Source organism: Aythya ferina (genome assembly GCF_964211825.1).
Source record: "Aythya ferina genome assembly, chromosome: 4".
NCBI lineage: Eukaryota > Metazoa > Chordata > Aves > Anseriformes > Anatidae > Aythya > Aythya ferina.
The window spans coordinates 11,119,043-11,146,952 of record NC_140300.1 but is presented as its reverse complement, the minus strand read 5'-3'; the positions used below and the strand labels follow the sequence as shown (position 1 = coordinate 11,146,952).

Below are 27,910 nucleotides of genomic sequence, written 5' to 3'. Positions count from 1 at the left end.
TTCTGAGATTTTTTTAAATACATTATTTTATTTTATTTTTCTCTCAGATCATTGATAATGTTAATTATGTCACTGTGAGGACCTGCAAATGATGGCAAGTTTGGCAGCAGGAGGTGGCATGTCTGTGCTCAGCTCTGATGGCACCATGGAGGAGGGAACCCCTGCTCCTACTTCAGAGGGAAAGCAAGGCAGTAACTTGGAAAGAAATGAAACAGAGCAGGGAATGTGCATGCCTAGCTGGGAATGTGAGGCAGCCAGTGGTGCCATGAGCACTGCCAGGGATGGAGGCAAGACAGACACTCTGCAAGAACAACAAATGGGTAAGACCTCTATCAATACATTCTGATCACTTTGCTCTTGACTTACCTTTGCATTTAATTTTTTATTTTTTTTTTTTTATTATTATTGTTTGGAGGGAATGGTAAATGAGTGGTTTTTTTGTTTTGTTTTGTTTTTAACAAAAACATTGCTTGCAGTGTGCTAGCAGAGAGCTGTCGTGTTTTTCCACTGAGTTTTTTTCTGACCTACATCTACAGTACAAGGCGAACAGCCGTATTTCCTCTGTAGTAATGCTGCAGAGGTTTGCAAACTAAATAATCTATATAGAAACTCTATGTTAGTTAAAATTAGATGAGATGAAAATTATCAGAATCCAAGAGCCAGAAGAGTGAACTGCAGGTACTTTGCTTCGCATTTTTTGCTATAATCTCTGAGAGCTGGAAGTAAAGACAAGTTAGACTGCATGTTTCCATTTTACAATACCATATACCATCTTTATTTTTCTGCAAATGAAAACATACTTCATGCTGTAAAAATATGCAAGTCAGAAACACTTTCTGGGTGGACCAGTGGAGTGGCATAGGTCTGTCAGACCTATGTGGCCAAACTCCTACTTTTTAGTAGGTCTGAATATGAGCTTTCTAAATGTGAATATACTTTTAGAGACCACGAAAACTTATTTCATTTTAAATTGTATGTCCTGTGGCTTAGAAAGACGATGTCTTTCTGTTGACAGCTGCAACTCTCCTGACATCCAGGAATACCAGGTACAAGCATCCCAGGGCAGTATAAAGTTTCTTTTCAGTTTGCCAAGAAGCATGCAAGTCATCCATTCATTAAGAATGGGGCATGGAATGCATGTTAAATCTTTGAATCTAATTATAGAATTTCAGAAAATGTTTAAAAGGTATTTATAGTAACTTCTATGCTTTAACTTAAATTTTATAGCAAACCATTATTTGTAATTAAACTCCCTTGAGTAATAAAATGCTTGCTCATAGTTTTTGCTTCTTCCCCAAAGTAACGGAAATTAGGTTTAGTTTTAACATAAAACATTACCTGCTGGGTATTAACATCTCAGCAAATACCTTTCAAGAAAAATCTGTATCTGATACTATCGAAATAACAGTAATGCCTATTTCACATACCAGAAACATCTATCAATAAATTGCCCTTATTGACTACTGGGTAATAATAAAACTTATAATATGTTGTTAGAGTTTTGACAGTTATCTAGTACTTCTGGCTGAGCAGGGAGATGGACCAGAGGAACTCCAGGGGTCCCTTCCAATCTCCAGCATTTCTGTGATTCTGATTCTATGACACCACCTACTCTCCTGCGAAATCCAAAGTGCTTGGGAACTTCAATTTCTAATGCTAGTATAGTAATAATTATCCTTAAAGATGATGCTTTTACTGTGTACTGTTTTATTTCTGATGTAGGAAAATTCTGTGCTTTTGTATTCCTAGTTGGTCGTGTGCCATTGTTCATGTAATATCAACAAAATCACTGAAAGGGAAGATATTTCCACATCCTACTATATTGCAACCATTTTCTTAAGACATTTTCCACTGCTCTCCTTTTAAGATACATGAAAATTGCATCAGATTTTTTCTTTTAAAAAAGAAAGACCTTTTCCTACCACTTTCAGTCTCAGAAATATCAAGCTTTGGCTTCATTGATTTTTGCTCAGGGAACCTTGAGAAAACAGAACTTGCTTGGGCGTGTGTTTTCTAGCATGAAAACCTACCATTTCCAAAAGGACTGGAAGAAATATGAGTCAAAAAAAACAAAAATTTTTTTTTGGAGTTAATTTTTTAAAACTTCAGTTCACTCTTATTTTTTACATTATCCCTCTCCCAAGTGTTAAATTTGTAACAATTATAAAGAGAAGGATTATTGCTCCCTGTGTATGCATTGGTATGTGTCATTGATACTAATTGCAATTTATACTACTGAAACTTCTGTGGAGGCCACTTTTTAGTATAGGTGTAAGTGAAGAAACAATGGTGTCTGACTTTTGCTCCCTCCCAAATGGGACTTCAGTTTTCCTTTTCAGCAATTTTCTATTGATGGAAAATTCCATCTTAAAGCTTCACATTAGGATAAAATCAAGATTTAACTTTCTCCCTGGTAGGAGAGAAATGATCTTTAGATACTTTTAAAATTTTGGAGAATTATAAAGCAGAAAGGGAAAAAATATTTATTTTGTTCTAGTACTTCTCAAGAGCATCAAATGAAAGTGATTATTTATGTGGACATTGAAAATGCACTTAACTGCTCATTTGTTTATCATAATAGATTATCCACAAAATGGAAAATGCACAAATGTCAGTTCAAGGACCCTTCCCAGTCAAGCTGAGAATTTTCCAACTGGTAAGAATTTTTCTGCTTTTATATCATGCAATCATGCAATGCTTTCTCATTTCTTTTTCAAATAGAGACAGCTACAACAACAGCATTTGCAGTTGTCATTCCTCTAATTTTATGACATGCTTCATGGCATCTATGAAGTGCCTAATTTCTACATATGATTTGTTGACAATTTCTCATTAAAAAAAAAAAAAAAGTAATTTATTAACTGCAATAAAACTTAGAAACTATTTATGGACTATACTGGAATGGCTAATAAAAACAAGAGAAGCAAATAAAAACTTCACTGTTTTATGTACGGGTTTCAGTTCTTCAAATGTTTTATTTCTAAGTTTGCAGCCCTTCTAAGTCTCAAAATTTAACATGCTGTATTTTTAATAAAGCTGGAGTTGAGTTCTTCAGGAAACACAACAGGCTTCTTTTGAGGTGGGCTCCTAGCTCCCTCTGTGAATGGAGGGTGTCATCACATTTTTTTCTTATGGAAAATGAAAAATAACAGACTGGTTGATATCAAAAGATTTGACTCTTAAAGGAAATGTGTGAATTCCTCATCATTCTGGAGTTTCTACTCCCTTCCTTCAAGCAAACTAGGTGCTCCTGTACCAACAGATCAATGACTCCTCTGATAATTTGGGAGATGTTGATATCTTAGAAATATCTGTGCTTGATGTCCTCTGTAGTCTGTCTGGCTTCAGTATTTGCATGAAGCATACAGACTTAACTCACTGAATGTAAAGCAGCCCCTGAACCCAGTCTCCTGGACTCTGCTCTAGAGATAAAGAAATTGGAAACAACACTGGGATGTTTTCTGGCATATGGTGGTTTGTACGGAAATTATTCATGCTTGCCTCACCCATATAGAATTTGGGTTTTTAATTAAGGGTATGGATCAGGGCAGACAGGACCACAATTGTACCACAGGTGCAATTGGGTTTTGGACTATATTTCATTCCGATAAGCCATTACTATTTGTTCTCTTGGCAGAAGCACACATATTTTAGTCCGTTTAGTTCAACGCATTTATTATTTCAGTCTTATTAACCCATATAAGACTTAAATCATGTTTATAGAGTTAAATATTTAACTTGAAGGTAATTTGATTATGAAAAATAATTTAAGCAAACTTTTTAAAAATAAGTCTTTTCTTGCGCTGGTATCTGTCATGGCTTCGAATAAAATGAAAAGATCAACAACGCTCTTACCTAAAAGTGATCTGAGTAACACTCAAAGGCTTTAGTTTGTGTTTTGTGCTTTACAGTTGACTGTATGACCACAGCTATACAGAGGTCTTGTAATTCAGTAATACTGCTTTGCATCTCTGAGAAACCCTTACTGACATTAAAGTAATGGCTAATTCAGGTTCAAGTCAGTCATAAAACTCCAGAAACAGAAAGCACTCCGAAAACAGATTAAGATGCAACACTTTAGAATGTGAAAGTATCTATTTTACTGGATTAAGAGGTGAATCTCAGAGGAGCTGGAATATTTTAGAATGTGCAACTACCCTAGTTATTGGTGGAAGCATGACCTATATACATGCTTGCAATAGGAATTCTTCCTGAGTGGGTATTATTGGCTTATGTGCCTATCAAAGTATCTGAAACCTTATGAATATGATTTACTGTTACTGAGTTAAATTAACAGATGAGACATGAAGAATGAAAGCAACTTTATTGAAGATCCTCTTTATCTGAGAGGAGTTAGCAACAACTATACCCCTAACTGTTGTAAAAGCTTCTCATTTGCTACTTTAAGGTCTGAGCATAGGTATCCAGATTCTTTCACATATGATAAGGAAATCATGTAAGTGAGTCTTTAGTTTGGCCATTTATTTTGGTTTATACTGCTTAACTAGCTTAGCTGAGAAAGAGCTTTTCCCATATTCAATTTATAGAAGCCTTCTGAAGTAGTGGGGATGATGTGTCGTCTAACCATGAATTTAAGATTAGCATTGAGCATTGTTGTAACACACTGAACTATGGTTGTCTTTTCCTGAGATGCCATTATCTAATATGTTTTCTTTGACTTTTAAAATATGCACAGGATATTTGGAAATCTGGGCATGTTCTCAATGCCTGCAGAGCTGTCTGATTTGATAAATTACCAATCTGCTTGATTTTTCTTCTTCTACATCCCCAAGCATGATAGTTTCAGAAATTTTCTTCAGACTATCAAATCCTTTGTATAGCTGAAGCCTTTTTTATAATACCAAGAGAAATCTTGTGTCTTATGCTAGATCATTATTCCTACTGGATAATAAAAATGAAGAAAATATCCCATGTGTGAAGCAGCCCAATTTTCTGTGTGTCTGTCTCTGAAACTGTAAAAATATTTCTTAATGTAGATTCTCTGCTTTTGAGGGGTTTTCTGGCTCTACAAAGCTGATTCTTCATCACCAAACTTGTAGCACTATAAATGGATATCCTTCTCCAGATATCTCCTTGAAGTTAACAATGGTAAGGCGCAAGAGTGGATGTCCTGATCCCAGACTCCAAAGACACCTCAGAGAACAGCTCCGTCTTCTGGAAAATGACAGCAGGGAGGTCATGGCAGTTTTCAGTGTAAGTCAATTGTTTTGGAATTGAGAGGTTTATTTGTTCAGAGAACACAGCTGTATGCTACTGAACTCATCAGGGAGATGCTTGGGTTCCAATCCCATCTGCATGCTGTATCCTTGAATTTGAATGACCAGAGTTTCCTCCTGGTTCACAAAATGATCTACAGACCTGAGAAATATCAAACCATTGAAAGAGACAGCAACACCAAATTCACGCCAAATAAACCCAGCTAAATAAGTTACTTAAGAATTCTAATTAAAATATCTTCTACTTTGATTTACATCACAGGAAACTGTCTTTTGTATGATTTATTAATTTGCCCTCACACTGGCTTTTCAGTTTCCAGTTGCTTATAGTCATTTGGCATGTAAGTTACTTAGAAAATCCACTGCAAAGCCCAAGTGGAAGTCTGAAGAATAGTATAAATATTCAGCTTCCTAGGGCTAGATAGCTATAGGTTTAAATTGCACACAAGAGCATTAAACATTTTTTATTACTGTCTTTAATTTGTTAGTATATAGGAAACCTGTTCCGTGCAAATACTGAGGTTTTCTAGAAATACAACTTAAAGTCTTCCTTTTACTCTTGATGAAAAAAGCAGGATGATACCATTTGACCTTTGGCATCCTTTTTCTGTTTTAGCCTCCTTCACTAGCAAGCCAAACACTGAAATCTTAATTAGTTATGACTTTATGACTGTGCTGGATGTATGTGTTCCTACATGATTTTCCTTTCATGTGTTATGAACCCTCCATCACCAGCCTGCTGATTTTGTGACTGTGAAAACAGCCTGTACTCCTGCTGCTCTGCTCTAACTTTTGTTTAGGAGGAGATGGAGGAAGAGATGGGTGATGAGGAAAAGGAAAAGAGCATGCAAATAGGCTAGATTTGTGGCCTTATTAGAAACAGACTAGGAAAAGAACTTTGAAGGAAACAAGATTTATAATGATAAATTTCCTTAGAATGTTGTTTTGATATTCATCAGTGCATAAAGCCCCTGAGGCTCAGATATTTTAGCATGTGTTGGCAATTTATTAATAGATTTCAGGCTCTTGTTAGTATTTAATCTGGTGAAGAAAGGAGTATGCACAAGATCAAAGCAGTGATGAGGCGTGCCTGTTGGAAGAGGCTTAAACTGGACTTTTATTTTCAAAAAGGAATTACAATTTTAACGTGTTCATGTTGTGTGAATTAAAAATACAGAAATTAATTAATTCAGAGAACTTTTAAAATTGAGACATAAGTTATAAACTGTGGATCAAGTTCTGTCTTGCTTAGATTACAGAAAATATTTGAGGGATAAATTCTTGTAAATTTAAAATCAATTTCTAGATCTGTCTTGAGGATTACATGGCAAGGGCTCAGTAGAAGGGGGTTTACCTCTGTGAACGGAGCCCAGTGCTGCCCCATGTAAGCTCCAGCTGGCTCCAAAAGGGACCTGCTGCTGGTCAGAGCTGAGCCATGAGTGGTGGTGGTTGGGCCTCTGGGAGAGAAGATTGAAGAACAGGAAAAAAAAAATAAAAATGTTGTGACACAGCAGCTAGGAGAGAGAAGAGAGATCCAGCCCTGCAGACCCCAAGGTCAGTGCAGAAGGAGGGCAGGAGGTGCTCCAGGCATGCAGCAGAAGTTCCCCTGTTACCTGAGGAGAGGCCCCTGGTGGAGCAGGCTGTCCCCCCGCAGCCCATGGGTCCCACATGGAGCAGATCTCCACACTGCAGCCCATGGAGAGCCCCCGCAGGAGCAGGCCCCAGGCCGGAGCTTCAGCCCGTGGACAGGAGCCCACGCAGGAGCAGGGGTCTGTGGGGAGCAGCCACCCATCCATGGGGGACCTGTGCTGGAGCAGTTTGCTCCTGGGGGATGGATGGACCCCGTGGTACAGAGCCATGTGAGAGCAGTTCTTGAAGAGCTGCTGTCTGTGGGCAGCCCCTGCAGGATCAATTTGGGAGGGACGGCATCCCGTGGGAGGGACCCTGCATGAGGCAGGGGCAGAGAGTGACTGAGAAGGAGAACTGCAGATGAAGCATTAGGGACTGAATGTAGCCCCCATTCCGTGTTCCTCTGCACTGCACAGGAGGAGGAGGTAGAAGAGGGTGAATGGGGGGAAGGTGTTTTTAGTTTGCTTTTAGTTTCTTATAGTTCTAGTCTGCTAGTGATAGGCAATAAATTACATTAATCTCCCCTCTTCCTTTGAGGAGGGGGAGTGAAAGAGCAGTTGTGGTGGAGTTCAGCTGCCCAGCAGGGTCCTTATCTTTTTTTAAAAGATGCACTTCAATTTTATGATGTGCCAGGATCAAAGCTACAGTACTGGGAAATGATACAATAAGACTTTTGGCTGTGCATCTGATTTATTCTCTGAGATACTGGTTCAGGTATTTGACTCATAAATTGCCACAGTTCTTCATATTTTCCTGAAACATAGCAACCAACAGTACTGCAGAGCCCCATTTTTAAACAATTAATTGATGTGCAACCAGACCGTATATTGTCGATCTTTGGCTAGAATCCATTAAAATGCATATTTCTTACACTAATTTGAAAGCTTATGTAGCTCTCACCATGAGCATTGTCCTTATAAAATTCAACATTATAATTTACAATTATTATTGCTGCTGTTTGTTAAATTCACAACTTAATGATACCCTAACAATATGAACTGTTACAAATGAGGAGGAAAGGATCTTTGTGCGTATTCTAAAAAAAAAAAAATAAAATAAAATATTCCAACATATTAAATTAGTCTTAATGCATGGAACCAGAGAACTAGGAGATGTCTGTTCCACGTCTCCTCTGGCACAAGACTGAAGCTCCCAGGTAGCAGGTTCAAAGATGCATCAAAGGAGGTATGTTGTCCTATGTATACAGAGCTCTGAGGTGAGCCTACAATAGGATGCCATGGATCCTAAAAATTTGCAGTGGCTCAAGTGACCTACAGATATTTTAAAATGTTAACAAACAATCAAAAATCCTTATGCCTTTTCTTCCTCTTCCTGGCAAAAGCAGTTCCCAAGCTGTAAATTGCTTTGGGCTAGGAGGGTATTCTTGGAAAGGATCACTACAGGCCTTCCTGGCTTTCACACTCCATATAGTGAATATTGGCCACTATACAGACAGGTCTGAAATTCCACTTTTAATTCCAGTGTGGTTAATTTACAAAGAAATTGTTAGTATAACTGGTAAGAATAAATTGGATTAAAATTTGTTTGGCTATATGTTATAGACATGTGTTAAAGAAGAGGTATCTAATATAGGCAAAATCCTGGATGATTTTTTTTTGCGCTTCTTAGTACATAGTGTTTTAGTATAAGTGTTAACTAGTGAGAAATTCTGCTTGAGCCTGGCAAAATTGTAATTAAAATATTGTTTTTTATTTTTTTAGGAGCTCTCTGCTAGATTGCTCTCAATTCACAGTGATCAAGATCTAATAGTGGTGACATTTAAAACTTTTGAAGAAATATGGAAGTTTCTAACTTATCACTCACTGGGTAAAGCTCTTTTACCATACGGCAGTACAATATGCTTTTTTTATTCCTCTGCATATAATTTCTGATTGACTGGGAATATGTTGAATGCGATCTTGACGTTTTCAATGTGATAACTCCTAAAAGCAGTAAATAACGTGCTTGACCATAGTACTGGTGATAGGGCTGGAGAGACATCCCCCACCTCCGAGAGAATCTGCATTTGTACCAAAGCAGGTAACAGCTATCATTACTGGATGTTGTTTAGTCTAAATACCCCAGCATCCGATCATGCTTTCTTTACAAACAGTTTATTCTGATCCAAGTGTTTGTGCTGTATTGTCTAATCCGTGCTGCTACTTAAATACTTTCACAGCTTTTTCTGCTCACCCTAGATATGGAGAACTTATAATTCTTTCCTTGCACCAGGCTCAGACCTAAGTGAAGACTTCTAACTCACACTTCCCCTCAGTGTTTTTTTTTTTTTTGTTGTTGTTTTTTTTTTTTTTTTTTTTTTTTAGGAAAATCCACCCTAATTCCTTTAATAATTCCTTTAATCCTTCTTCACAGAGTGTATTTTCTAGAACTCTGATCATGTTCCCCACTGGACTCCTCTAGTTGGTCCACATCTTTCCTGAGTAGTAATGAGCAAACTGGACCAAGTTGGTAAGGCTTCAGATGAAATATCAAGTAAAACAGATTTGCATGCTTTGGTCCTGTTTCTAAATCTGAGCATACATTTTGTGGCAGTGTGGTGCTGTTGATTTGAGTTCCATTTTTAATGACCTATAACTTCACAGGTCTTTTCTGAAGAATAGTGTTTGAATCAGATTTTGTCTTTTAATTTTGTTCACTTGATTATATTTTTCTTATGTGTATGGAGAACCCTGTGTGCACTACTACATTGAGTTTGTCTGTTTTCATCAGACAAATTTAATATAATGACTTTTATTTTTTGTTGTTATTTATTTGTCATTTTGTATTTTAAGACATTCCTTAGTGAAATAGAGAAAATACCTTTCTTATCCAAATTCACAGAGAAAGCACAAAAAGATGAAGCTTCTTATGTGAGACTGGCTGAAAGGAAATCAATTAGCATCTTCCAAACTGCAGAGTAGCACCTTGATTACTGATCTGTCTGCCCCTTCCTCTCCACTGTAACTGTATACTCAAAGGATCAACTAATGTTCTAATCTTGGTCCCTGAAGTAATAATCTACCATCTATAACATACTATACACTACTACCATACTATACCATACTACACTGACTCAGATGTTCCTGTAACCATGGTACGGCTTTGAAAGCTGTAAATCCGAATGTAAGGAGTCCCAGTTTCCAAGATCAAGCACTGTCTTGTGACTTACTTAACTCTAATGTGCAGTATCATCTCTGTCTCAAAGAAATTTCAGGAATTTGATACCCAGGCACAGTATCTACTTAAATCGACATAGCTGATACAGGCAACAGAAGTTTATGAAGAGATTATTTCTTGAGATTATTTCTAGTCACCTGTTATTACAGGATGCGAAGCAGCTGTTATGCAAAGCTTGCTAGTGAAAACCTTTGAAATACAGCTAAACCACGTGGAACCCTTGTAATGTGAGGACATGGTCTGCTTTTTCAGCAATGTTAGAGGCAAAAAACTTCTGTACCTTTTAGGTGTAGCTTGTGATAGCTAAGCACCAAAAGTTGCTGTAATGCATGTGACTCAATGGATGTAATTTTGCTTAGTAACAATGGGTTAAATAACAACACTATGGGTTAAGCAATAATGGAGTTATCAGAATGCATACCCCAGTTTATGATTTTCTGAAAGTTATTTTCTTTAAAATATAGTAACACTGCAAAGAAAACAAATTCTTTTTTTTTTTTTTTTTTTTTTTTTTCTCTCATAGGTTTTATAAATCATTGCATGGAGAACTTATTCCTAGATCATTCCTTCTGGCTTTGTTCTCAAGAGGAGGAAGAAACAGGCATTGAAGTGTGTGTAAACGAAAAATCATTGAAGATGATGTACAGAAGTCTACTAGTACAAGAAGGTAAGGAAGACTGTATGCACTAAGGTTAAATTTAGAAAAGTGCCTTTCTTTAAAGCTGTTTCTTAAAATCCTTAAAAGTAAATCTTAAGATCTACTCAAATACTTAGTTAAGTTGAAATTTAAATCTGTTAAATCCAAGTGTACCAAAAAGAGAAGAGAAAGGAGCAGCTCAGGAAGAGTTCAGAAGAATCAAAGGGGGATTAGATAAATTCAAGTGCAACTGCTCCATAAATGGATACCAAAAGGGTTAGATAGGGATGTGCATTCCAACTTGGTTAATATTACTGCAGATCCTGGAGTTGTAAAAGGGATTACAAATAGTTGCCAGGCTTATGTGCTTCTCTTAAACAGTATCATCTGCTGCCACTGTCAGAGACAGAATGCTGGACTAGCTAGCTTGTTGACCAATGCAATAGGAATGTTTCTTGTGTTCTGCAGGGAATATAGACACACATATCCAGGTAATCTGCTGCAAAATAATGCAGAAGAGGGTTCTACACTTTACGTCATTTTACTGATATAGAAACTAGACAAAAATGTATGAAAATCTGATAAATAATGAGAAGGATAATTTGAGATTTCACAATTATTTTCTATCTCTAATTGGACGTTACAGATGCTCTTGAAGAGAATTTTAAAGCTTGTATGGCATTAAAAAATTACATAAAATGGCATCTGCTACACTGCATTCTTTTTAGGGGCATTTTTTGTTTTACATCCTGACAATCTGGTAACAAAGATAACGGCTACAGACTGCGAAACGAACACTTATTTTGAGACTGCAGCTTTTACTGAAGATGTAACAGATGGATCTGTGGATGGTGACATGACCATGCTGTCTAACATTTCTCTGGAGCCACTGATCCCTTTTCATCAGTAGGTACCTGACCCTAACTACCTCTTTTACATGTATATGCATCTGTTTCATGCGTATGTATCTGATTAGAGAAAGGTCCATCTAAATGATGGTTTCTTATGGAATATCCATCTTCTATTAACACTGAGAACAAATGCTCTATTTCCTTCCATACCAAGTAATTGAAATTAATTCCAATGCCTGAAATGCAGCTTTTAAAGAAGATGGTTTACCATCTTGTAAATTAGATACTGCTTTTTTTTTTTTTTTTTTTTTTTTTCCCTGAATATGAAATATAAGCTATTAGTATTTCTAAAATAATTTAAATTGACAATTCTCGTTTTTCAGGATGCTTGGAAATATGGATGGTAACAGGTGGGATGCTTGGAAATGTGATGAGGACAAGACAGCAGTGTTTTTACTCAATGTTATTAGCAGAAGCCATCCGCAGTTATAATGCAGTTTCTTTCAAGTTCATATCCAATCTCGTAATTGCTAGAAAGCTGAAATTTTATCAGTGGGCTTAATCTACTCCCTATTTTAGGAATAATCAAAAATTATTAATTCTTGGTGTTCTCAGTAGTTCAAAAGCTGTAATTTTTCTGTGGATCTTGGGTGGGGAGAAGTAGCAGGGCTTTTTTTGCTAGGTTGCTAGAGGAACTGAGGTAACATTTCTTTCAGTGCTAACATTGCTCAAAATATAGCTGTATCTGAAGTTTAGTCAGTGTTGAAATTGAAAGATACTTGTTGGGAGTGGTACATCTTTTTGGTTTTAAATGCATTTAAAACCAAAACTGTTACTGTCACAAGATTTAATAAGGTGTTTCATGCACTAACTACAATTTCTTTTTCTACTTAAAGATGGTTTCTTAAGGTGTATTCTGATCCTGTTGATGTTACATACAAAACTGAATGTAAATCCATCGGGCAAGTTGGTAAGAAATTCCGTTCAAATGTCAACGTGTGAAAAACAAAACAAACTTACTCTATGATTTCACTAGGACAGACTCTGAAGGGTTCAATATTTCTTTTTATTATATTAGGATGAGAAAACAGCTTTTAAAATTGTATTGCTGTAAAATTAGTGAAAGCATAAATCTCTGCCTACGACAAAGGGGTTTTACAAAATAAATGGCTAGATGTATCTAATTTGAGTTAAACTCTTAGGCTTATGTCTCCTTTTTTTTTTTTGTCTCCTATATGGTGTGTTAAGTAGATATACAAAGTAATTAATTTGATGCCCTGTAGATTTGATGATAAACTTTAAATAGGTATACACACCAATGTAATTTTTGTGGATCTTTCACACGTGTATTGATGTAGCTAGTACTGACAGAAAAATAACACTCATACAGACGGGCTCAGGTTAGAGAGTAAACATGGCTTATTTTCTACCATACATGTCAGTTTCAATACTGTATGGACTGGTATATAACTGCCTATTTACTTAATAAAGATTTTATAAATTGGTTCAAATGCTTGTGCTGTGGCCTGGCAGCACAAAAGACAGAAAGGAGGGACTTAAAGCAATTCCTTTTTGTCACTTTTTCAGATTTTTGAAAAGGTTTTAGATTTTGCTTTCTAGTGGCTGGGAAATTACTAGTATAGATTTTAATGCTGTTATTCACAGTTTTAATTGCTCAAACCAAACTGATTCCATACAGATGTTTTAAGTCTTGCTGCATTGGTTGTACAACTCAGGTTGTACAGGGTTCCAGAAAAATATTCCAGGGTTCCAGGAATATTTTTCACTAAATAAATTTCTCTGCTGAGTTGCTAGTCTACTAAATGTATTGTTAAACTACTGTATCTTCAAATAATATTTATCTATCTCTATTACACAGCAACAGGATCCTGTATAGCTGTGATGAATTATGAAAGTACTGTGCCTGAAGAGATTAGTTTCCAGGAAGGAGACGAAATTGAGATCCTTGGTTACCTCATTGAATGCATGGAATGGTTTGTTGGAAGACATCTGCTTACTGGCCAAATAGGTTTTGTAAAGACGAATTCTGTTAAACTGGACTTACCTGGAAATACGTAAGTGTTACGTATTTAACTTGGAAACCAAAAGAGGCTTAGGAAGAGTCTCTTGAGCTTTAAAATACTGAACTTTAAACTTAAGTTTGCAGTTTTTTGGTTTGGTTTTGTGTGTTCTGTTGATAAAAATTGCCATAGTGTATATCAGTCAGAACTAACACAGAGAAATATGAAATATGAAATTAGCTTAGATATTGGGAAGCAATATCACATTGTACCTGAGTTTCTTACTGGGAAAAGGGGTTGCTGTAGTTGCCTATATCTGGTTCAGTGTCTATTCTTTGGATCATCTAATCCTAGAATTTTTACTGTTTCAGAAGATTCAATTTCTACTTTTTTCAGGATCTTTATTAAAGTATCCAACTTCTGATTTTGCTAGTACCATCACCATAGGCCTTAACTTGCTTAATATGAGGTTCATTTATGAATAATTGTTCATAATGCGAAAAGAAACCTGTAAAAATGTGTATTTCAGAATGCATTGGTGCCATGTAAATAGGTTGCCCTTATGTCTGGATTGCATGCATGCTGAAATGAGGAGTTCTTAGATGTTGCTTATAGTTTCATTTGATATGTAACATTGAGCTTAGAACATCAATACCATAATGTCCTTAAATATTTGTGTTTTTAATACATTCTCTCATAAAATGCTATACAGTGATACAGATTGACAAAATGGCAGAAATAATACAGCAGAAACTGTTAGCTTGCAAGCATCATTAGGTATCATTAGTTTGTGTATACAGTTGTAAGTATGATGACTGATACTAATTTTGAACACAACAGGACCTGTAATGTGAAGCCTGTATTGGTTTCTCTTAACAAGTTCAAACTTAGTGAGGCATTCAAATTTCATTGAGCTTCTCAAGCCAAATCTGCTTTGAAACACCTTCTAAGTTGCTTATTCCTTTGTTAGAGTACAAGACCTGGATTTTCTTAAAGCAGAAGAGCTGTCTTGTTTTTCAAAAGAAAAACAATTAGAAGAAGTGGTACATTTGTTGAAGCAAACCTCAATCACAGATGTTTGCTCTGTGTATAGAATAGGTAAGTACAAGTTTTACTTCTTTTCGCTGCCTAAGATGCATGTGTTTTTCCTATATCCTTGTCATAAGTGAGTTTTTTTCTATTTTAACGATATTCTAGACTTTGTAGCTACTTTGAAATATATTGGTATTCAGTTTGATCACAGATACGTCGTTTAGATAATCTTTGCTATTTTCCTGCTGATGCAAAACTTCTCCCAACAGAGCATTTAGAAATCCTCTTTTGTCCATTTTTGAGCGAATTAAACATCAGGACTTTCAAATACTGCTATTGAACTGAACAGATCATTAAGCATTCAAACGTCAGAGTGCTGCATTAGAAAAAACTGTGTTCAGCTAAATGTTATCTGCTTTGCATTTTTGTTATGAAATGTGGCATAATGATTATTGACAGGTAATGTAAACACACACCTCTTCATGTTTCATTTAACTATCAAAAGCATAGCAAAATCTATTAATACAAAGAAATAATTTACTTGTAGCTACATCATCTCTAATACAGCTGTTATCTCTTGAAGTGTTTATGCTTCATGTGAAGTAATTGGGACAATCAGGGTTTCCTCTCTAGAGACTTGGTCTAAGGTAGTCAATATAATTAATTGTCTTGCTAAACTGACCAGGAGCACTAATTTCTTATGCCACCACAGGCTGTGTAAGACAATGAAAATAATCAATATGGCAACTGGCATATCCTGAGAAATATCTTCTACATAAAAAAGTAATTCTTTTATGTTCTACAGATGTGCTATGTTAGACATTTAAATATAGATCTTTGGGTCAGATTTAGGAAATTAATCTTTTCTAAATTTACAGGGAACATCCAATTTTTCTACCCTATGGAACTGGAAAAAAAAAAAAAAGTTGTAAGATACCATAGCTAACATGACTTTTTCTTTCTTACAGACCAGTTAGAAGAACAGGAATTTCAGAAAACTCATGAATGTGGTAATAAATATGCACACAAATTTTTATTTATTAAAATTTTTGTATTTATTAAAACTAATGTAGCTTCTAATCTTTTTGCTTTTGTCTTTCCGATGTCTTTTCACATTCTGACTTTCTCTCATTGCTTTTCTACCTTATCATTAGGTTTTGCTGTAAGATGTATCTTTCACAAGTATCGGATGCCTTTCTCAGACATTGCTATCCTATTGCAAAGTATTTTTACTGATTTGACCACACGTTATTTTGTTTAAGAAGTCAAAGTACTTTTTATGGGACACCTGGCAAGTGCCCAGTTTGAATTCTAGTAGATCTTCAGTCTGCTAGAAAACATCCCATAAATATATTCCCTAAAGGAGTTACTTTGAGAATGCAGAATTATTTCCTGCTGGAATTTAGCTACTAAGCTGTTACTGCCATTACTTCCATTGTACTAACATTTTTCTAAATACTGATTTTATGTTTATGGTTCCGCTGAACACTTTCATAAATGGAGTTCTACGGAAACTGAGCTCTTCAATTTTGCAAGGTCAATAAACTCCTGTTGATACTCAGCTGTAAGCTTTACACTGACTATGAATGTAACCTGATAACAGTGGGAGAACTGAAAAATGATAGCATGTCTGTCTTGTTTGTGTTTATAATATATTCAGCAGTGATAGCTCTAGAAGAATTTAGATCAGTGACCACAATGACAACCACAAACTTTGTAATTCTAGGAAAGATGATCTGCACCAGCAGAGAAGTGGGGTTGGTATCTGACAATGGAATCTTATTACACCTGTTACACAGGCATGGCTGTCCACGTGGAGATAATGTGGGCAAGAGTACAGTACTTTCACAGGCGCCCACTTCAGACTTTAACAACACAAATAGCTCCATCTCACCATCCCTGGCTAATCTACCCTAGTTTTCTAGCAGAATTTAGGCTTACCCTTACTCAACTCAAATGCTCAAATTTATGGTTCCTTCAAACCTTAAATCTATCCCATATCCATGCCCAGACCTTAGGCCCTTTATTCAGCCTCCACTGTAGACCCTGTTTTTTTCCAGATTCTGGTGGTCTCCAGCTTACCAGGTAGTCTGAATTTTAATTCCTTGGTAGTGCTTGCTCTTGCTTTCATATACACTCAAAGTGTACTTTGAGTATACACTCAAACACAAAAAAAAGTTTGTATTAGTTAAATAGGATGGAACAGACTTTGGTGATCAGGAACAGGTGAGATAACTGTAATAATCAGAAGCGTGCTTAGGTGTGGAAAGTCCTTTTATCCCCATTCTTCCATTTCCCATGTTTGTTCCTCCCTGACCCATCTTGTTCTCTTCTCCCCACCTTTGGTTTGTCTCCTAAACATATTGTTGAGAAAGCAGTATGTTTATATAGTGTTTCCTAACATCCTCTACTGATAAATGTTTCTGTTGGTCTGAAAGATCATTGTGTACATGCACACATGAAACTTTGATCTGTGAATTATTTTTGAATTGCAGAAATTCCATGTTCACACTCTAACACGGTATGCACTAGCAAGAATGGCAAGATAGAAGAATTCTTAAAGAACTTCAAGAATTTGGAGGTCACACGGGCAGAAGGGCCAGCTACTGAAGGAAAGGATTCTGTCAGGTCTCCAAATCAGGAAATCTTTCCTCCACCTGCAGGACCTTGCTTCTACATCTATCAAGATGATGGTCAAGCATCTGATGTCTTTGAGTCACTGCTACTCTTCTTAAATAGAGAAGAGTATGAGAGAGATTTCAAAAACCTGTATGATTTCTCTTATCCGTTTATTAATAGCATGTTTTATGGCTTTTCAGAAGAAGATGAACTGGTTAGCTTTTTTAGCATAGCAAGGGAGTTAGCAAAGAAAGCAGGTATGTCCTGGGCACTAGCGAGGCTATGCTTTCTATTAGGCAGGCTAAGTTTTAAAAAAGTGAAGTTTTCTCAAGCTCGGGTTTATTTTGAAGAAGCATTGGGGGCAGTAACTGGAGAGTTTAGTGATTTGTACTTCGTAATTGCTCTTTACACAAATCTAGCAGTCATCTACTTGACACAGAAGAACAAAGAAAAATGTGCTCATATTTTTGACAAGGCTACATCTCTTCTCATGGGAATTCCCAACTACATTTGCAGTGCTGACCTTGAGTCAGATATTCTGAAGTATGCTCTGAAGAGGACAATTTTGAGCCAGAACAAACATGCGGAAGCAAGGGCATGCTTTCTACTGGCAAAACACTACACTGCACGCAAACAGCATGAAGAGGCACTGCCCTTCTTAGAAAGGCTGCAATTGTTGCTTAATGATTTGGGTTTACAAAACAACTTATCCAACAACTGTTATTTCAAACTAGCAGAGTCCTACAATGAGAAGTGTTTGCCACACATTGTGTTAAGTTGCATAAAAGTCTCCGCTTCCCAGAGCTCAAGCACTTTAATGGATTCCTTGAAAAGGATTGATTTAGTCATCAAAAATGCTCCGAAGCTCTATGGCTTGAGGAAACTCAGACAAATACTTCCAGCTCAAATTGCACCTTACCTGATACAAGCTCTTTCCTCTGCATTTACAAATGAGCGACAAGGACTGTGCAGCACCATCTATCTCAGCTTAGCAAAACTGTACAGCCACCACAAACAGTATGGAAAAGCCATTGTTTACATGATGAAAGCACTGGACTCTGATACATCTGTGAAGCCAGAGGAAACTATTAACTATTTGGTTTCGCTTGCTTGGTTATACATTCTTTACAGGCAATATGATGTGGCAGTAACCATTTTAAATACTGTTGTAGACTCCTCACAGAGCAATCCTCAACAACTAGGTGTTGCTTATAATATGCTTGCTATTGCTTTGAAAAGAACAAACAACACAAAGGAAGCTGCTGAAAGCTGTTATAAAGCTCTACAGCTTTCTGAAGAGGCAAATATGACCCATAACCAAGCTATAGCTCTGGCTAATTTTGGGGCGCTCTGCCTGCATGCAGCAGCCAATAAGCTGGCAGAACATTATTATATCAAGGCAGTGAAGCTATTCTCCAAACTTTCAAGCATGGACTGTGGCCAAGAGTTTATCCAAGTCCTCCTTCAACTGGGATGTTACTACGTTAGTGGAAGGCAGAGAGAAAAGGGAAGGTTTTATTATGAATGGGCATTTTTAGTTGCAATGGAGACAAGTCATCTGGAAAGTAAGTTTTTTTTGTTTGTTTTTCTCTTGAAGTTATGAAATGTACCCTGTTTGGGAATGTTTGTTATATGGACGTATATTATTTTTTTCTTTAACTTTTTATGTTTAGTTATGTGACATCTGTGATGAAAATCACCACCATTCCATAATGGTGGAGAATATAAGTACTTGTTTATTTGTATTTCTGGTACTTCTCAGGCCAGAAATGATGGAGAAGGTGTAAGCATTAAGAAACAAATAAATTACTAGAAAGTCTAGAGACCTCTTTGGTCAATACTATGTATAATGTCAATGTTCAATAATATTTATAACAGCTATGATATCATTGGCTGTACAAACATCACAAGACTCAAATATAAATGTGAAAACAATGGGTACTCTGGATTAATTTTGCATAAAATAGCTGGATTTAGAAGAACCACGCTATATTTATGTTTGCTGATTTAGGCAGTTTATGCAGGTAAGGTGACTGTTTTATCACTTTTTCCAGAAACCAAGTTTTAAATAACCTCTAGCCTTGCTTAATTTTGTTGAGAGTGAAGAAGCTTGTGGTGGAATCTTCTTGTCATGACTTCTATATTATTCACTGACTGCTGAGCTTATGAAACAGTAGGAATGAACTATTTTAAAACTAATTTAACTTTCATTTTAAAATAGAAATTCATGGCAGTATTTCATATCTATTCCCCTAGGTCAGCTTCAAGCAATTAAACTGCTGTGTCAGTTCTACAGTACGGTTGTTCCCAATGAGGCTCAGTGTGTCATCTACAATGAATATCAACTATCTTTAGCTAGAAAGATGTCCAATAAAGTTCTGGAGGGACAAATTTTGGAAACCATTAGTCAGCTCTACTTGTCATTAGGAACAGAAAGGTAAGACATGCTGAATGACTTTTCTTTTATCCTGATTTTAACTCTTCTGTCATGCTAAAGGATCTCAATTTTTGCAGCAGTTGACTGTGACTGATTTTTTTTCCCTCTGCTTTGCCAACACACTTTATTATAATTGAAGGGGGTCCAGTGCTAGTGAAGACTTCTGATTTGCTTTTTTAAGTAACTATCATCTCTCAAGGGAGACAAGATGTTCAACAGGGATTAGCACCACTTCAAGAGCCAAAATATTTTTAAAATGTAAGTAAATGGTTTAAAAAAATTGTATGCTATGCAACACTTGACTGCAACATCACAAGGATTCTTGCTGGTAGGTGACTTGTTTGCGATAAATTTTCCATGACAATTTTTCCATTGGAAACTGAATGGGATATTCCAAGTGAAATATCAGATTGTCTCTATGTAAGTGTTTCTCTTTGAGGAAATGTTTTTCAAAATTTATATAATCAGAAAACCTATGTGCAGTACTGCACAGTGTCAGTCTACAGAATTTTCTACCCTGTTATTGTTCTTATAATACCATTTTTTTGTTTATCATTAAAGAAAATATAGACTGCACAGCTCCATAGTAATTAACAGGTGCTTGAGAAACTTAAGGGTTTCTCATAACAACAACAGCAGAAGTGTTTGTCTGAATTTTTTCTTACTATATCTCACTTGGGGAATCAGTTTAGATTCAGATGTCTTTAGGCATACCTCAGTATAGGAAAAAATATGCTCAATTGTGGGGAGAGAGTAGATGCTTATTTTTGTGGCTTAAGTTCAAGCATCTAATTTTTCTAATATGCCATCTAATTTATTCTGCTTTAACTGCTTCCATTTGCTGTAAAAGCAACTGTGCACTTCATGGTATATTTTAATATGTTTGTGCCTTGTGCTTGGAGGAAAGTGCATCTGGTCATGGTGATGGGAATCTACCATAGGACAGATAGAAGAGGATTTAATAAAGAAATCTGGGGCTTCTGTGGTTGATATCAAGCACTGCAAGCAGCAATCAGTGCGGCCCAGTGACCTCATAATTTATGTTCCCCCCCCATCCCACTCCAAAATTTTGTACAAGGGTGGATTAGTCTGAACTGTACATAAGTCAAAGGCCTAAATGATATTTAGAAAAACAAAATTACAAACTATTTCTTTCTGAGGCTTGTAGGAAAAAGAGCAAGTAATAGAAGAGATGAAGGTGAGGAAATATTTTTTCTACCTGTCACTATCATGAGGTAGGGGAAAAAACATCTAAATAAAACTAAATAAATCACTCTGAAATAACATAATGTGATAACAATCTAACAGAAAACAGATTTGAACCAATAGTCTTTTACATTAGTATAACACTTCTCTAATTATAATGAAAAACGTTCCCAATTCTCAAGAGCCATTCAGTGATAAGCAGTTTTCCCCCATTTCAGGGCTTACAGATCAGCTCTGGAATATACCAAAAGAAGCCTTGGAATATTTATAGATCTCCAGAAAAAAGAGAAGGAAGCATACGCTTGGCTACGGGCAGGAAAGATATATTATGTTCTGAGGCAGAATGAGCTTGTGGATCTTTATATTCAGGTATGTTGTCAAGACAAGCATGCATATGTCATCAGCATGGTGCAGGTGGCATGGTAAGAGAGTAAATAAGTAATAACTATCCCAGAGATTTTGTTAACTGATGTTCTGAATGCATAGTAACACCATTCATGTAATAAGCTGAAAGTCTGAGCATCTTCCTGTGGTGTTCCATTTTAACCTGTTGCTAGACTCTGGAAAGATGTTGTGCCATGACCTTTACTGCCTGCTTTCTTGCAAACTTTGTGTTCTGTGCATCTCTTCATCCTATTACATAATTGTCTACCAGCTGTGCAGCACCACAGCAATTGAATTGTTTATGTGTGCTACATGCTGGTGGATAGCATAATTAGTATAGTGTGCTGGCTTGTAGGCCAGATCCTCAGGAAAACAGAGCAGCTTCTTCAGCAAGCATTCCCAGAACATCTAAAGCATTCCTTCCATGTCTGTGCACAGTGTGGCACAGGGCCAGCTGGAGCTGCTGCTGCCTTTGCAGCACTCAGGCTGGTGGCTTGCACAGCTTGGACCCCCTGCAACTGAGTAGGATCTGCTACTGCTTCTATTGCTGTGCTAACAGACTGAACAATGACCTGAAACTGGGATCCAGGCCTTGACTGCTGCAACTGGATCATCCAGAGTCTTTTTTGGAGCTGCACTGCAGCATAGACCTGTCTCTTAATCATCTGTACAGCTTCTAGCCAATCACTTAAGTATCTGGGGAATTAATTTTTGTAAAAAGCTTTTGTAAAGGGTGTAAAAATCCTCCCCATCATAAGGGAGGGTGATGCCTTGCAGCGATATATACAGAATTTGACATAGCAAGATCTGAGTCTTGGTTGGTGTATGAGTGGTACCAAAATAGGATAGTAAAATAAAATATTCTGACATCTACTGTTTTGAAAAAAATGTGCAAAGAAGCAGGAAAACATAAGGAACAAATTCACGTTTCAAATGTGCTGAGACATGTTGGGCTAATTTAATGAATTTTTCTGTTAGCTTTTTGAATGCATGCCAGTAAGACTGAATAAATGCATCTATGGGAAGAAACTGTGCTATGGATATATTATTTCTTCTTCTTTTACTAAATGGTTTTATCTTATAGTTTACAAGTCTGTCATTCACCTGGTAGTGCAAAACCTAAATAAGCATTTGATATGGTTTTCTCTGTTACACTTTCTTCAAGAGGAAGGGTGGGTCAGGGACATGTATGTACATGTATATTCCATAATGTGTATGTATGGAATCTGATATTTAGAACACAGTACCTTTGCATGAGGAAAATCTTAAAAGAGGAGTCTCCCCACTAGAAGGTTGACCAAAGTTCTAGTAATTTGTGCAAGTCATCACAACTCAACTTGCACGTAAAGCACAACTTCCAAAACTGTAGAACAATAGTCCTTCGGTGCCTAAAGCTAAAACAGGCTGAAAAGGGGCACTGCCTTTGAGCCAAAGCAGAGAGTTGCACTTGTATTTATTTTGATGCAACTTGAAAACCAAAACAAGATTCATCCTGCTTTGTGTGCAAGTCCTCTTTCCCATTACTGCTTATCCAATCAGTAACTGAGTATCCTGATATCACTTATTTTCTTTGGGGTGGGTGTATGCTTCCTCTCATGAAGCATTTTTTGCTAACGTGGCATACATTTAGTTAGAGCAGCCAGGATAGTAGAGCAGCATTTATTTACAGAATTCACAGGCTTTTAAATCTGTGCTGTTAGCTATATCTAACTCCCAATCACTTATTTCTATGACAAACTTGATTTCAATTAAATTTAGTGTTACAGTTATCAAGAACAGTGCTTTTTTTTTTTTTCCTCTGTTGTTCTATTTTGCGCTGACAAAGTTAGTAGGATATTATTTACAGAGAAAGGGAGACCTGTATGTGCCCTGGTTCCTATATTCTTTTTTCAGTATCTACCACTGGCCTACTCAAAAAGAGCGTACCAAAAAAAAGACGAAGTATGGTCTCATGAAGTATAGTTTTTCCTGTATTATAATAAGAAGAGGGGGCATAACAAGATCATTTTTTTCAATTGATAGTATTTGTATATTTTTTTTTAAATCAAGATGTAATGAATATTTTTTTTATTTCTTTTCCTTCATTCCTTGTTTTCAGGTTGCTCAGGATGCTGCTCTCCATACAGGAGATCCTAATTTAGCAATGGAATTGTTTGAAGCTGCTGGAGACATATTTTTCAATGGTACATGGGAGAAGGAGAAAGCAGTAACTTTCTACAAGGTTTTGTGTATTTTTATTTCTTTTTACAGCATCAATAGTTACATGCCCTCCCTCTGTCGCAGACTTCTAAAAATCTTGAACCTCTCAGCAAACAAGATTATAGCCTATTGTACTGAGTACTTCATGCCATCCTATTAGTAGATTTCACCTGTTGCAACTCTTCTTCTGGGTTTAAGAAGTGATATATTCAAAGAGCAAAGAAAAACAAGAAATTGCTTGACATGATGTAAATGGAAGTTTTTCAGTGCACATCTTGTGGTCCATAAATGCCTAACTTGTTCTTGTGCATTTCAGGACAGGGCTCTTCCACTTGCTGTTGAGATTGGCAACAAAAACACAGAACTCAGATTATATAATAAACTGGTGGAATTGCTGGTGAATCTGAAGGTTTACGAGGAAAGTCTGGAATATGCAAAAGCATCTCTTATGCTTAGCGTAAATTTAGGTAAGACCAGTTTCAGTTACAGTTGGATATGACTGATATCTCCAGTTTAAGACAGGAATCTAAAAATAAGATGTTTTTGTCCTTCAAATTCAGTCAGATTTCCTGACAGGAATTCCTAACAATACTCTCCTTGCTATTTTTGCCTCTGTTCAAGAAAGAACAATGTTATTGCTGCATCTTCAAGCTCTAAATTCATATGGAAAATGTACAGCACAGAATTAAGTGTGGGATTCCACGCCCAAGTTTAATGTGTTTTCTTACAACCAAGCTGCAATACTGATCAATACCTTTGTGCCAAGATGCTTATGAGTATCATGTGCTCTATTCAGATTTGCTTGTAGCCTTGCTGGTGAACAGATCTAAGAAAAAGTAATTAAAAACAATAAGGCTAGATTCTGAAATGATTTTCTTCATTTTTGAGAACTGTTCAACTGATTAGGAATGCTTCTGTCCCTCTGTACATGCACAGACAGATCATTTTGATCAGTCATCTTTTTTCATATAAATTCTAATGTAAAGTTTTCACTAGGAGGGTTAAGGGAGTTTGTAATCCCATTATCTATTACCCTTTTGAAAACTTCCAAAATAGTCTATGTTCTTTATAAATGTGCACAGTGTGTGATACATGAAAGGTATGAATGCAGTTATTTTAGAAAATCCCAGAGACAGTCAAATCCAACAGTCAAAAAAATCAGTAATTCTTTGGGATATTTAAGGAAAAAGGCAGGTTTTGCCATGTATTGCTTGGCCATGTATCAAAACAAAAATAGTTTTGATCAACAAAATATTGCATAGAAATAAACTTAAAAATATATATATTATAGATGTATTCTGGTTTGAAAGAATCTGACTTTTGTTTCTTTGGTTTTATCCTGATTTGTACGTTATCTCATTAGGAAATCAGCTAAATGAACGAATAGCTTATCATCGTCTGGCTGCCATCCATCATCATTTGGGTCACTGTGAACTAGCTGAACACTTTTATTTAAAGGCCTTGTCCCTCTGTTCCTCTCCCCTGGAGTTTGAGGAGGAAACATTGTATTATGTCAAGGTGTACTTGAACTTAGGAGACATAATATTCTATGATCTTAAGGTAAGAATTTCTGAAAACTGCTGTGGAAAATGATTGCACTTAGTAATGTTTCTTCACATCATTTTGCTAAATTTTTATGCATTTAGAATGTAAACAATAAGGTGGGAGAAGATCTGAAACTATATTTTTCTGGTTTGTTACCTAACAAACTGAGCTTGGATGTCCTCTTAGACAGCTGTACTGGAGAAGGTACTACTGTTTTTATTTATTTTTAAATTTCAGGATCCCTTTGATGCAGCAGGCTATTATCATTTGGCTCTCGCTGCTGCCATGGACTTGGGCAATAAAAAAGCTCAATTGAAGATTTACACAAGACTTGCAATAATCTACCATAACTTCCTTGTGGATCGGGAAATGTCTCTCTTCTTCTATCAAAAGGCAAGAACCTTTGCAACAGAGCTGAATGTTAGAAGAATAAATCTAGCTCCTGATCAGTGTTATAAGAGTTTATAAACAACTTTGAAACAATGCAGTCTAGCAATTACAGAAGTAGTTAGAGAAATATTACACAGGTTTGGCAGGAGCATGCAGAATGCTCCTGTCTCATACTGTTCAGTGTCTCATACTGCATGTGCTGTGAGCAGGAGTTCAGCATCCTGAGATAAATTACCTGTTTCCAAGACAGTGGACTGCATTTTATCATCTAAGATGATAAAACATCTTGCACTTGTTATCTGAGGATCAGACTATGAACTAAAACCAAAACCCATCAGCCTTTATTCTTTTTAATATTATTTTTTTCTTTGCTATCTTTTTTTTGCCTAGTTGCATATTAGAAAATGATCAATGTATACATGTGATGAAAAGTATTTAATAAAGCATTATAGAGAAATAACACTCCGTACAAACTGGCTTTCTTTGTATGACCTAGATCTTGTTTGACCTACCTCTATTTAATTGTAATTGATGCCAAAAAACTATTTGCACAAGCATGTTAGATGCAGTATTTGAGAACTGGTTTGATCCAGTTCCCTAGAAATCACCCCTCATTTCCCAACAAACTAACCTACTGCAGAACTCAGAGCTCCTAATTATCTCTGAAATTCTGATGTTGTATGTTGTAAAAACTAACCAGTGCTCAGGAATGAAGTCTCTGGTAATATGCATGTTGTTCCATGGATTTCATTTGTCACGTGAAGGCTCTCTTTCTCTCTTTTCAAAGACATTTTTAATTGACCTTTTTCAGAATTGTCAATATTGTTTGCAATGACTTACTACAGCATTTCCTGCCATTTTACATATATTTACATTATATTCAGAAAAATGCATCCTTTCATGTTAGTTGCAAAAATACTAGATTGTTAATTTTGGTAGTTCTAAATCTTTATGCCTCAAAACATTTTCATACTAAAGCTTTATGAGAAATGACATTGTAGAATGTATATACTGAATGTGTATATCTACAAAAAAAAGTCTGTTAAAGTTTCAATTAAAACATTCAGAGAAAATTTGAAATCATGCCTGTTCGTTCTCTATAACAATTTTATATAGAAACTTAGTTTGCTATATTTTTAAAGGACTTTTAGAAAGAATGGAAGCTTCAACGGAAGATGTGCACACAGACTCAATAGCCAGGTGGGGATGGGGGTCGGCTACCTATTGTTTTTATTATCAAACCTGGGGGAAGTGAAAGATGCAAGAAACAACTTATTTTCTGGTTTGTGTAGCTATGTATTCTCATTGCTTTGGTTCTTTGCCCAATAATCTTTTTTCTTTCCTAAAACTGTCATTCACAGCAGACTCTGAAACTTTACATATATGCAATTGGGCATTTAACTTTTGCCATCTTCCTGACCTTGTGAATTCTTCATTCATTTGTAGACTTCCTCCAGTAAAGGAATAGAGTATGCTTGTAAATATATGTCACTCACCAAATATAGCTCAAAATTTTGCTTTAAAAAAAGAAAAAACATTATGTTGAACAATGAATCAGACGCCTGAGTGTGTACTGCTGAAAGCAATTCCACTCATTTTTTCTGAACGCTTGCAATCAGACTTGAACCAAGCATTAAAGCTGGAAGTTTTAATGTTCAGGTAGCTTGGGATCTTACACTAAAGGCATAAACACATTCAGTCTGGTGTCATACTGTCTCAATAAGCATAGGAAATATGTCCTCTTCCTTGCCTTGACCTGAAAGCTCAACAGAAATCTTGTATTATCTCCATAGAGCTGGGAAAATTGTGGATGTCGCTCTCTGTAAAATAGCTTACTTTTCAGTGCTTGGCAGTCTACTCTCCATTTCATTTGGCTTTCAGTCTAGATAAATTTATAACCTCTCTCTGGTTCTGATTGCTGTAAGCACAGGCAGTCTCCTTATATTCTGGGAGGGGAAGTTGTGTTTCCAAACCTGTAATTCAATTCTTCTTCTAAGACCTATCTTCTTTCTTGCATTGCTACTTCATTTTTATTTTTTTTTTTTGCCCTGATTCCACAGGATTTTTGCTTTCACAGCAATCCAGTACTTCATTACTAATTCACCTTTTAATGTTAAATTGTGCTTGTATCTAGCACACCACTTCTTGGGCGCTGCCTTCAAGCCAGATGAACAGAATGAAAACTTTAGCCAATTTTTGAAAAGGCAGTACCTGAATTCTCTCTCCTTGCTCTGCGAAAAAATGTTTTCCTACTCCATGTGGTTAAAGTGATCTGTAGGTATGGAACTTCAAAGAGCTGCATTTCTATTAGATGTCTGGCATTTAGAAAGTACAACATCATTTCATGATTTTCTTGTAACAAATGCAATGCACTTGAGCAACAAAGTTCGAATTTACAAATTCTGGGAGGAACTAAATCTGGGCTAAAGGATTTTGCTATTTAGTTGTGTTCCCTTTAATCAGGAATGGTAAGATTCATCTTCCCTTCAGGAAGACACCTGTTAGATGGCTATGGTCCTGTTAGCATCAGAGAATGGTCAGCAGGC

The 27,910-nt window shown here is 36.3% G+C and overlaps 1 protein-coding gene across 10 annotated transcripts in view; it reads left to right on the top strand.

The window, feature by feature from the left end:
- SH3TC1 (SH3 domain and tetratricopeptide repeats 1) overlaps positions 1-26,444 on the top strand; it is a 37,533-nt gene extending 11,089 nt beyond the window's left edge. For 6 of the 10 annotated variants that reach the window (XM_084517313.1, XM_084517311.1, XM_084517309.1 and 3 more), the window contains 17 exons: positions 48-320; positions 2,582-2,656; positions 5,087-5,214; positions 8,588-8,693; positions 10,567-10,710; positions 11,409-11,586; positions 12,428-12,501; positions 13,411-13,606; positions 14,523-14,650; positions 15,553-15,594; positions 17,080-18,768; positions 19,460-19,640; positions 21,065-21,215; positions 23,329-23,451; positions 23,746-23,896; positions 24,793-24,989; positions 25,212-26,444. In XM_084517313.1, the coding sequence (XP_084373439.1) occupies positions 89-320; positions 2,582-2,656; positions 5,087-5,214; positions 8,588-8,693; positions 10,567-10,710; positions 11,409-11,586; positions 12,428-12,501; positions 13,411-13,606; positions 14,523-14,650; positions 15,553-15,594; positions 17,080-18,768; positions 19,460-19,640; positions 21,065-21,215; positions 23,329-23,451; positions 23,746-23,896; positions 24,793-24,989; positions 25,212-25,442 (4,026 nt within the window). In that variant the 5' untranslated portion in view covers positions 48-88 and the 3' untranslated portion in view covers positions 25,443-26,444. Of the gene's footprint in view, positions 1-47; positions 321-2,581; positions 2,657-4,997; positions 5,215-8,587; positions 8,694-9,239; positions 9,336-10,566; positions 10,711-11,408; positions 11,587-12,427; positions 12,502-13,410; positions 13,607-14,522; positions 14,651-15,552; positions 15,595-17,079; positions 18,769-19,459; positions 19,641-21,064; positions 21,216-23,328; positions 23,452-23,745; positions 23,897-24,792; positions 24,990-25,211 lie in introns of those variants that run through there. The other 4 variants (XM_084517316.1, XM_084517318.1, XM_084517317.1 and 1 more) reach the window with 4 other exon arrangements.
- The last annotated feature ends 1,466 nt before the right edge of the window (positions 26,445-27,910 follow it).